General features: G+C 49.0%; 1 protein-coding gene across 1 annotated transcript in view; it reads right to left on the reverse strand.

Annotated features, from left to right (window-relative positions):
• The window catches only part of LOC149348187 (fatty acid synthase-like), a 62332-nt gene that overhangs the window by 32382 nt on the left and 17909 nt on the right, over positions 1-12041 (reverse strand). The window contains exons 5-10 of the mRNA XM_089541700.1: positions 7481-7714; positions 5715-6016; positions 3832-4218; positions 3517-3706; positions 2020-2249; positions 31-234 (exon numbers count right to left, since the gene is read on the reverse strand). Of these exons, the coding sequence (XP_089397826.1) occupies positions 31-234; positions 2020-2249; positions 3517-3706; positions 3832-4218; positions 5715-6016; positions 7481-7714 (1547 nt within the window). The remainder of the gene's footprint in view (positions 1-30; positions 235-2019; positions 2250-3516; positions 3707-3831; positions 4219-5714; positions 6017-7480; positions 7715-12041) is intronic.

Genomic DNA, 12041 nt, shown 5'->3' on the forward strand with positions numbered 1-12041 from the left:
AAGTGACTGAAGGATGAATTTTATACTAACCTGCAGAAGGCAGTGGGGCCCGATCTCTATCAAAATGGCGTCCTTTGGCACTTGCAGAAGAGCTTGGTGGAAGAGCACAGGAGCAACAAGGTTGTTGACGAGGTAATCAACCGAGCAGTTTCCGGCTAGAGATTCCTGCCAGTGGTCAACCGGCACAGAAGAGCTGAGCCAGCGTTCGCTTCGCGGCTTCGCCTCATATACTACCTGTTGAAAGGAAAAAGAAAACAACAACGGAGGAATCCGCTGAAGACACGGAACATCCGCGCTCACCGATCTCTCGCCTTCCAAGCACGGCTACAAAACGTTACCGGCAATTCTGGACAAGCACTTGAAGTTCCTTCGGCTGCTGTCCTGTGGTGCATAGTTGTGAAATTTCAAATATAGCTCTTTGAGATCCTCCGTGCCGTAAAAAAGAAATGAGTTCGTGACCATCATTTAAGCGCTTCCGGCTGCTGGGCTTCACGGTACTGGCTGGACGGTGTCCCATTTCTTGGTAATGACCAAATCCAAGAAGTAGCCTCGACGTCGCGCATCACTTACTGCCATCGCTCACGCCTCTCTCCAGCGACTAATGGAGGTATATTAGAGCGAAGATAATTGTGCTTGCACGTTTAGGTTTAAGTAAAGGATGATCCAAGGTTCAACGGTTTAAACAAAGGCGGCCGGGGGCGCGGAGTGGTGGAGATCACAGCGCAAGTTCTATTAAGAGTATGAGTAGGTTTCAAAGGAGCTTTGAATCCAACGTAGTCAAAGGCAGCGTCAGGAGATTGAAACAAAACGAATAATATATATTGTCTTAAAGCAGTATGAGGACCTTAAATACGAGTATGCGTAAATAAGCTGCAACCTGAAATTTTCGATGATGAAAATACAAGAGCTCGCTGCTTTTTCAGCTCTTATGAGGTCATTTAGAGCTTGCAGATTTCGGGGCAAAAGCAGAAAGACTATAAAATTTCTTTTTCCAGTGCGGTGAAGAATCGGAAACTAAACCTCTTAAGCTCATTTGCCCTCCCCAATCTTCTGACAGGACTCTTTCTCTCTTTCTCATGTTGGGTGATGCCACCAAGGATGTCATGTATCCACTCCCAGCCCCACACGCCTATTATTGCTCACGATCATAAACACAGCCTTTGCGCAGTGGAGTAAGCGGAAACATTGTTTGCTTTTGCGTCAGCGACTCTTGTCATGGCATTGAGAACGCAGCTCAAATTACGCATCGGTGAAAACTTCCGTTCAACCAATCTACCAAAATCTGCAGAATGTGACGCCACCTGACGCATAAAGATGAGCTTCTTCCCAGCTAATAGGCTACCCAGCTCATAGATGACGCTACCATCGGTTAACGAGCTGAAAGTGGCGACGAGAAATAGCTGGATTTGGAACTGGAGTTTCTCAACCGGAATAGGCGGGGTGTAAGGAACTTTAGTCATCTAATGGTTAGAAAAAAAATGCTATCTGTGCCGCACTATTCTCTTCAAACCTACTTTATAAGCCGTGCGTGCGGTATTATGTCAGTGTGGTGTCAATACGGTGCCTGTACACTCTCGTTCCTGCGTGAAGAATAAGAAATTTGTTTACATTTCTAAAGTTGACTGCTATTATGGTTTCTCTATACATTCCGCGGGATGTCAGCACGACTTCGTGCAAAACTCTTATGTAATATGACCAATGCGTATGCATTGTGCCTAAAGTCAGTCCGCGTTTCTTCTGGTCTAAATGGGTTTGTGGAAAGCTTGCGGAGGAAAAGAACAAATGGTTAAATCAGCCATAAAATGAATTGCTCATTTAGAGCACAGATTCCTAAAAGGCGAATAAATGTAATTTAAACCCTCTTACGCAAGCACAGTGACGGCGATAAAGTTCTGCTGATAGCACAGCACAGCAAAGACTACCTTCTGCATTAAAATCCAGTTGCCTGTATTCACCAATCAGAAAAACCAAAATTCAGCCGTACGTTATGACAGTTCCCTTGCATAAAAAGTCATTTACCTTCTGCAAGGCTTCCTGGAACGCGGGAGCGATGCTCTGCATGTGGTCACTGTGGAAGGCCACGTTCATGCTGTCAACCTCCCGCGCGAACACACCTTCGGCCTTTAGCTCCGCGACCAACTCTGCCACGGCGTCAGCAGGACCGGACACTGTCACCGAATCCAGAGCGTTGTGACACGCCGGTTCCACGCCATCTCGACAGCGCCTTGTCGCCTCCTCCCACGTTAGCCCTGGGCATAGGATTCGCCGCCCGGTCAATGCAACAGGACGTGCGTTTGAAGGCGGCTTGTGCACTTGTAATTTTTGGTATGGTATGCGTTAAATGCAAATAAATTATGTCGCTTGGGCTATCCTAGTAGCCATAAAAATATGCTGCCTGTCTTGCCACCAAGTCGTAGGTGGAATACTATCGCTGCTAGCACTGCCGATATCCACCCCCCGCCAAGGGCTGTGGTAAGGCGGGGGGACGAATTCTACGCCCACTACAAAGAAACACGCCCACTCATAAGAAACTAAAAAAGGAAATCGAAAACAAACACAATGCACTAAAGTAGTCAAATGTGCCTTCCATAAGTTTCCTGTTATAAGTTGCAACAAAGCTAAATCTTGTTGCCGCCGCGGGGGTTCAGTGCTTATGGCGCTCGGCTGCTGACCCGAAATCTTCCTTACAAAAAATGTTTAGACAGTCTATAGAGTGTCTATAGACTTCTATCTATAAAGTATCTGTCTATAGACAAATCCTAGAGAACAGTCTATAGGCAATACAAATGCTATAGTCGAGAGTTGGACGGTAATTCGTCTGGTCGGGGACAAACATTCTGACGGCGAAGAAGGAACGCCGACCAAAAGAAAAACAAAACGGGAGCCGAAACGTGTTGTTTTTTGTTTTTCTTTTGGTCGACGTTCCTTCTTCACCGTCACAAATGCTATAGACAGTCTATAGACAATCTATAGATTCATGGCCATACACCTTTAGTAGATTTTTTCTATAGACAGTCTGTAAACCATGAATAGACAAAAATCAATATCTATAGGAAGTCAGTATAGTCAATAATGGCTGCGTTTGGGCGAGTTGGTTAGACATGTTAAACCTGGAAAGCGCAATAAAAACAACGGACAACAGAAAGAGACAGACACACGAGCGCTCGTGTGTCTGTCTCTTTCTGTTGTCCGTTGTTTTTATTGCGCTTTCCAGGTTTAACATAGTCAATAAGAAGTCTATAGACTGTCTATAGACCATTTTCATAACGGATGCACGTTTGACCCAGGGTGCGGCGGTCTAATTTCGATTGAGGCGAAATCCTTGAGGCCCGTGTACTGTGCGATGCCAGTATGGCCTCCGGAAATAGCACGGCCTCCGGAGGGGGTCGAAATTTCCGGTTCCCTTAACTACGGCGTGCTTCATAGCCTGAGTCGCTGTGGGAAGTTAAACCCCAATAAGCCATAAGCTAATTCTTGCTGATGGCTTTAAGAACCTTCCTTTACCAGTGTACTAACCTGTAGCAGCCATGGCTCCATTAGGTAACTTTCCCATGTCAATGCAGTGCCCTCGCCAGTATGCACACACAACGGCCTGTTCGGCCGTCAAGCAGCCGTCGGCGTAGGCGCAGCCAATTTCCCCTACAGAATGGCCCACCATTCCGTCCGGCTGAATGCCGACGGCGCCAAGAGTGTCGACAAGCGCCACCTGTTGCCGATCAAAAACGTGAAAGCGGGGATTTCTTCAATTTTTTGTTTGTGCTACCACGCGGCGGTATCGATACAAAATTCAACAGCCAGCTATTTGGCGATTGCCAACTAGGCTGGACATACCTGAACAGCTGCGATTGAGGCCTGCACGGACGCCATATTGTGATTTTCTGTCTTGTCGTTGGTGACACTGTCAATAAGGTTAATGCCGTACGGCGAAAGGCAGTCATGCGACTTGCGCAGGGATCGGGCGAACACGTCGAATTGCATCATTTGGCGTCCCATCCCCTTCCAGTGGCAGCCCATGCCGGTGAAGACAAACCAGAGAGGGCGCTTCTCGCATGAGGCCTGTTCGACGACCTTGACAATTTCCTTACTGGAGCCGTCCACAGCAATAACAGCGAAGCCTCGGTAAGGAAAGTGTTTGGCGCTCGGCTGGCCCACTCGGTTGAGAAGCGCGTAGGCGGAGTCTGGTAGTGGTCCTTCATCTCCCAGCCGGTGGAGCGTATCCTGAAATCACTGTGCACATCTTAATTTCCACATCGTGTATGCGAAGGGAAAATGTCAACAAGCTAATACGTTGCTCAACGAAGTCTATGCCGCCGTTGGCGCTCGCAGATATCACACACAGCAACACAGCAGCTACTAAGGCATTCACACTATAAAGCAATAAGCAAATAAACAAACTTTTCAGAGGCATTTCGTACTAAACATTTTCAATAAAGGCTTTAATACTTCATAGAAAAGCAAAACATGCACACTCTTTGACAAAAATATTGCCACCGTAAGAACCATTCAGTGGCGCCGTTCAGCGGCCGAACTGTTGCAAATATGTCACCGACAAACAGTTGAAGAGCACAGCCCAGGTTTTGTAAGACAAGGTCGGCGTTCCAGACAGCAGGGAGCTCGAGCGATGAAGAAGACGATCTTCGAGCACCTCGAATGCCCAAGGCTTGACAAGTTGCAGCTACAACAGTTCGGCCGGGGTACGGCGCCACTGAATGGTTCGTACGGTGGCAGTATACAGCCCAAGAGGTTGCTTCCAAACTGTGTAGAGGGGCTCTTAAGCCCATTTGACAGTCCTTGCGATGGTTGAGGACTTAAGTTCCTCCTGCCTTAGTGAGGTTAGTGTTAATGAGTATGCAAGAGGAGCCTCACGGCATGGCTCAGAAGAAGACCCCTTGGCTGTATACTTTTGACAAAGACTGCATTTATAGGCGGCAACTGCTGCATTAGCCTACGTATTCCAAAACTTTCACCGACGCTATCTGCAGTTTCCTCAACGAAAGAAAGTCATGATGAATCCTCAATCAACAAAAAGGTGCGGCAGACATTTATTTCTCTAAAGGAGGCTACACTGTGCGCCAGAAACACTACAAGGGGGAGTTCATTTAGCCCACTGAAAATTCGTTGGCTCGTGCACTACCTTATGTTGCCCCTGAGTGCTCAATCCGTTCATGCGTAGACATAGACAGAAGCAATATTTCCGGTTAGTTCATGTCACCCACAGCAGGCCACTTTCGATCTGTCACGCTCTGAATTAGATTTTCGTATTTATTATTGAGATTGTGGGCAAACCATTTCATTTGGAAATTTTCCCGAATGTTAGTCGTTAATGTTTAGCGTGTACTTGTTATATGTTTCATGACAAACCTTCTATTTGTTAGGTATTTGCAGTACACATTTACCGGTTCTATTGACCATTTCACCTTCTGAGCAATAATACTGGTCTATAACTGCGCGCATCTTTTTTTCATGTTTCACAGTGTTGTTGTATTTATTTCGAACCAATATTTCTATTCCATGTCTTTTTATTCAATCATCTCCATGAGCCTCGCAGAATTCTGAAATTTTTTTATAAAGTCTTTCTGGATCAGGCTGTAAGAAAATATGAATAATACAAGTTGTATGCTCTCCTCGAATAAGAAATAAACGAGCATTTTGTCACGAGCTCTTGAACAGGTAAATTTTCAAAGCGGCCTTTAGATACTCAGAACAACACTCACCATTAGTAACTCTCCGCTCCGTCCAGCTGCAACAACAAGCCTCGGAAGGTCGCATTTATCACGGGGAGTATTGTTCACGAGAGGTTCGTGACTTGACTCAAGAATGGCGTGGACATTGCAGCCCCCCAACCCGAACGAATTTATGCCAACAGGACCTCCAGGGAAAGGAGTATTTTTGTCCACAACTTCGACACATCCATCCTGCAAAGCGGGAATGTTGGGGTTCGCTTCTTTGAAGTGCAGATTTCCTGAAATCTTTCCTGTCTCCAAGGCCAAAATCACTTTGGCAATAGAGTTGACGCCTGCGGGAAGAGAGTGGACAGCAATGAATATTGGCGAGCTTAGCGTGGGGCTAGTACAGATTCAGCGGCTGAAAACCTGGCCGATGTACTTCACTTGACGTAAAAGAATAAAGTAGAGAGCCTAATCATCGGTTATTCCATGCGCGTTGATTCAATGTCGTCAAAGCTGTGTGAAAATTCATGTATGCCGGGCGGTCCTGTGTGTGATCGGAACAAATATTACTGATCAGTTCTCATCAAGCTAGAAGGCGAATCACATGAAAACCTTGTACAGTTATAGGCCACCATACGCCATGTTTCTCCGGGGATTAGATGCCCTTACAATCAGCTTGCAAACTCTTTATCGCAAAGTGATCGCAAACTTCAGAAGGCTGTAAATATCGAACTTCCGGAAGCCCGAACAAGCATCGTACCTAATTCGGCTGAGCTTGCCTAACCCAACCACACACTGTGTGCCCTAAAGACTGTAGCACTAAATATAAAAGTACATCGTCTTCATCATCATCAGCCTGCCTACGCCTACTGCAGGCCAAAGGCCTCTTCCATGTCTCTGTCCCTGTCCTTTGCCAGCTGGGGTCACCGTATCCCCGCAAGCTTCTTAATCTAATCCGACAACCCAACTTTCTGCCGTCCCTGCTACGCTTGCCTTCTCTTGAGATCCACTCCATTACCCTGAAGGACCAGCGGTTATCTTGCTTTCGCAGCGATGGCGTAGAGGTAGAGCATCCGCCTCACGGGCAAGAGGGCCGGGGTTTGAAAGCTAGTGCTGCGCAATTCTCCACCTGGCTTTAAAAAAAAAAGAGAAATTCCACTTGTCCAGAAAACTGCATCGGCCTGGTGTGCGGCCTGGTCTCGGTGATCAGAACCGACAACGCACTTCCTGTAGCCAGAGCAGTATTTCGCCACCCTGGTGTAGTACTTGTCCAAAACCTTCTATGAAGAAATGAATTTAAAGGTGCATTGATGACGAATTGAGTTGATCCTGCATTGTCATGTCACCGCATTCTAACGACAGATTCACTAATTTCATTCAAAAAAAGAAAGTTTTATGGGCAAGCAAACCCCCAAGAGAAACAAATACAGGTTTTACTACCACTTTTTGATTTCTTAAGTTGTCTGCGCTGCGTCGACGCAGTCTTCTGGGCCTCGATCCTAGAACCTAGGCTACACCGGTATTCACATCAAAAGGCTCATCATAGAACTCTTCTAGGCATTCTATTCTGGGCAAGAAATACCACACTGCCACAAGACGTTGCGGATGCCGCAAAGTTCGCGGCTAGAAACCGCAGTGTCAGATTTGGATTAACTGATTGGTAAGCTGATTTATTCATTAAGTTAATGAGTCAGATCGAAGGAAGCAACATACGCTATAGAGTAATGACTACGCCTATGTTCCTAGCAGAGAGACAATGTACTGAACCTTGTGAATAACAAACACAGAATGCAATGCGTAGTTTCCTTTACCGGAGGCAGCTTCGGCGTGTCCTACGTTACTCTTGACGGCTCCAACTTTGAGCGGCTTGTGACGCTCCGACCGGCAGAACACGTTACCGATGGCGCACAACTCGTGGCTGTCGCCCGCCGGTGTTCCAGTGCCGTGGGCTTCGACGTAGCCGACGTCGCGTGGATCCATCTTCGCCTCAGCGTAGACGCCCCTCAGAAGCTCTTCTTGCGCTTCGCTCGAAGGGTGAATATATCCTGGAAAAAAGCGCGAAAGGCACTTACGATGTCTTTTACTTGCCCTCTAAACAGCCTGGGATACAAGTTGACTGTCACTTTGAGCAAGCGTGAAACTGCTTGAGCATATTTGGTTGATTCCATCAATTAAGTCTCCTTCATTTCCATGTGGAAGGTAGAAGTTTTAATTTATAATTTTTATAGGGTGAAAACCAAGCACAAGTGTTGCAACTTTGACCATAGTAAAAGAGTGCTATTAGTTACGAGAGCGCATGCTTTGGATACGTTTTGGGCCTAGATCACGTGAAATAGCATGGCACGCCAAAGTTTCCGCAGCCACTCCAGGTACAGCCGGCCAAATTTTCAGCTTGCGTGCGCGACGGCCGCTTTTTCTGCGCTCTTGCACGTTACGACGACAAAAACTTGCGGAAAGCTCAATATTAAGCACTGCCTTAGTGAGCCTGGGCTTAGATTTGATATTGTCACGTTGTAGTGACGGCAGTCCAGCGGTCAGGAAGACACCAGAAATACTTGCAAACGAAGCTCTTTATTTGGGCTGACTTGCGCCCGCAAAAGAACTAACTCACTCGGTGGCGGCGTAAGCAACAAGCGTGCTCGTCAATCGTCGAACTACGAATGCCCGCCGCTCGCGGCATCGCTCATTTTAAAGCCGGCAAAGAAACTTCCAGATAGCAGGACAAGATCATCTACAGTAGTCTGGAAAAACCTAGATGCAGCCTTTCATGGCTTCGATCAATCGAGATTAGACTGGTCGCTTCTCGCGTCACGAAGAAAAATGATAACAGCCCTTTCCTGCAGCCTTGAGCGTGAACGAACCAACACTAAAATGATACGTGGCATTACCCCCCTTCCAAAGAAGCATCGTCTCGATGCTTTAAAATGAAAATAAACACGGAAAATGAAACTTCGAATCCTTTAGCGTTCATAATATGGCTTCAGGCGTACGACATGTACGACTTCCGGGCGTGGGCGGCGTCGCTGAGATGCTGTCGTGGCGTCGGGGATGACTTCATAGTCGAGGGCACCGATGCGACGGAGGACCCTGTACGGGCCAAAGTAGCGTCGCAGCAACTTTTCGCTCAATCCACGGCGGCGAACTGGCGTCCATATCCAAACCAGATCACCTGGCTTGTAATGCGTGTCTCGTCGGCGCAGATTGTATCGTCGGGCGTCGGTGTGCTGCTGGTCTTGAATGCGAAGCCGCGCAAGTCTTCGGGCTTCCTCGGCGCGATGAAGGTAGGCGGCGACGTCGAGGTTGTCTTCGTCGGAGTTACTGCAGTAGTCGGCCCTCGAAGCACCTCCACACATCTCCACACAGGAGTGCCCTCCTCAACCGACGCAGAAACTCTGGCCATAGCAGAGGCGATTACGCTTCACGACCACCTGTCCTCCACCATCACCATACGTGCAGACTCTCAGGCTGCCATACGCTCATTCGAATCTCAAAAACTCCCTCCCCATATCCTAGACACTTTGCTGCAATACCTAACAGCCCACCCTACGCTCCATGTCCGCCTTGAATGGATTCCTGGTCATCAAGGTATACCGGAGAATGAGCTTGCTCATGCTCTGGGCCGTGAAAAAATACCACCGGGCCCTCCGACTGCCTGGCCAGCCCATTATAATCCCAAGGCAGACCGCGCTACACACCGACAGGACCGCCGCGAACACCTTCGCAATTTGCGGCACATGCGACGAACCCTTCCGTCACCCTCCCATTTCCTTTGCCGTGCTGACGCCACTCTAATTCGACAGGCACAGACTAACTCCCTTCCCTGCGAACTGTATTCCCACTATATCCTTCATAAACCGGGCAAACCCGCCTGTCTCGTGTGCGGAGAGCATCCGTCCAACATTCATACATATTGGTTATGCCCCCGCGCAACTAACTCTCCCACCATACCTTCCTCGCATACCTTGCCTCCCCCCTTTCACCTCACGTGGGCCCGATGGACCGCTCCACCAACCTCTCTGCAGCCCACCCTCTGGCCGCTCCTCGCCGCCCACATCCGACGCACCCAAGGGACACGTGGCCCTACTCTGCCACCGCCGATAAATAGCGCCCACCAAACGGGCAACTAAGAAGGCTCGGACTTGAGCTGAAAAATAAAAGTTATCTCTCTCTCTCTTCGTCGGAAACGTGCGGGAGCATTGCGTCGAGTGTTGTCGTGGGCTTCCTGCCGTATACCAGCTGAAATGGGGTAAACCTGGTTGTCTCCTGGACGGCAGTATTATAAGCCAAGATCACGTAGGGCAGAATGGAGTCCCACGTCTTGTGTTCGGCGTCGATGTACATGGAGAGCATGTCTGCGATGGTCTTGTTCAGACGCTCTGTGAGTCCGTTGGTTTGTGGATGATAGGAAGTGGTCCTCCGATGGTTTGTCTGGCTGTAGTTTAAAATGGCTTGCGTCAGCTCCGCTGTAAACGCCGTTCCTCTGTCTGTGATGAGCACTTCCGGGGCGCCGTGTCGCAGGGGAATTTGTTCGACAAAAAATGTTGCGACTTCTGTTGCGGTACCACTAGGCAACGCTTTTGCTTCTGCGTAGCGGGTCATGTAGTCGGTGGCCACGATGATCCACTTGTTTCCTGATGAAGAGGTCGGAAAGGGGCCGAGGAGGTCCATCCCTATTTGCTGAAAGGGCTTACTTGGCGGTGGTATGGGGTTCAGGAGTCCGGCTGGTCTAATCGAAGGCGTTTTTCGTCGCTGACACTCACGGCACGTTTTCACGTAATGGGAAACGTCGGTAGCTAGCCGTGGCCAATAGTACTTCTCCTGGATGCGGTGCAACGTGCGAGCAATCCCGAGATGTCCTGCAGTCGGCTCATCATGACATGCCTGCATAATTTCTTGCCTGAGATTTTTGGGCACGACAAGAAGATGCACTGTACTGTTCGGCGCGAAGTTCTTCTTCAGGAGGACATTATTGTGAAGGACGAAGGACGACAGTTGCCGCTTGAACCCTCGGGGAGGCGATGCGGTCTTGCCTTTCAGATAATCAACTAGGCTTTGCAAGTCAGGATCCGAGTGCTGCTGCTGCGCGAAACTGCTGGCGCTTACCGGTCCTAAGAAAGCGTCGTCGTCTTCCTCTTCGGGTGCTGCGTCGACAGGAGCTCGTGACAAGCAGTCTGCATCGGAATGCTTGCGGCCAGATTTGTAGACTACAGTTATGTCAAATTCTTGAAGACGCAGGCTCCAACGAGCAAGGCGGCCGGAGGGATCTTGCAAATTGGCCAGCCAGCACAGAGCATGGTGATCGCTCACAACCTTGAATGGTCGTCCATATAGGTAGGGGCGAAATTTGGACGTGGCCCAAATAATGGCGAGACATTCTTTCTCTGTTGTCGAATAGTTGGCTTCGGCTCTCGACAGTGAACGACTAGCGTACGCGATAACGTTCTCCTGTCTGCCATTTTTCTGAACGAGGACAGCTCCTAAGCCCACCCCGCTTGCATCGGTATGAACTTCGGTTTCGGCGTTTTCATCAAAGTGCCCGAGCACAGGAGGGGACTGTAAGCGGCGCTTCAGCTCGTTGAAAGCTTCCTCTTGTGGCCTTTCCCATTTAAAAGGCACGTCAGCCTTGGTAAGTTGAGTCAAAGGTTCAGCGATGCGCGAAAAGTTCTTGACGAATCGTCGGTAATAAGCACACAATCCAAGGAATCTGCGTATAGCCTTCTTGTCATTAGGCTGTGGAAACTCTGCGATCGCAGCCGTCTTCTGGGGGTCTGAGCGAACTCCATCCTTGCTTACGACGTGACCAAGGAACAGCAGCTCCTCGTAGGCGAAGTGGCACTTCTCTGGTTTCAGTGTCAGGCCTGAAGACTTGATCGTTTCCAGCACTATCCGAAGCCTTCTGAGGTGGTCTTCAAAGCTTGAGGAGAAGACAACAACGTCATCTAAGTAGACTAGGCAAATCTGCCACTTCAAGCCTGCGAGCACCGTATCCATTACTCGCTGGAACGTCGCTGGGGCAGAGCAGAGGCCGAATGGCATCACCTTGAACTCGAAGAGTCCGTCTGGCGTGATGAACGCGGTCTTCTCGCGATCTCTTTCGTCGACTTCAATTTGCCAGTAGCCGCTCTTCAGGTCCATCGATGAGAAGTACTTAGCGTTGCACAGCCGGTCCAGTGCCGGTCCAGTGTAGGGGGTAGACATTCTTCTTCGTAATGTTGTTCAGGCGGCGGTAATCGACGCAAAAGCGAAGGGTGCCGTCTTTCTTTTTCACTAGAACGACCGGTGCTGCCCAGGGGCTCCTCGATGGCTGTATGACGTCGTCACGAAGCATTTCCTCAACTTGCTTGCGGATAGCTTGGCGTTCTAGCGGCGATA

Source organism: Amblyomma mixtum, chromosome 4 (genome assembly GCF_055824585.1).
Source record: "Amblyomma mixtum isolate Tamu chromosome 4, ASM5582458v1, whole genome shotgun sequence".
NCBI classification, from domain to species: domain Eukaryota; kingdom Metazoa; phylum Arthropoda; class Arachnida; order Ixodida; family Ixodidae; genus Amblyomma; species Amblyomma mixtum.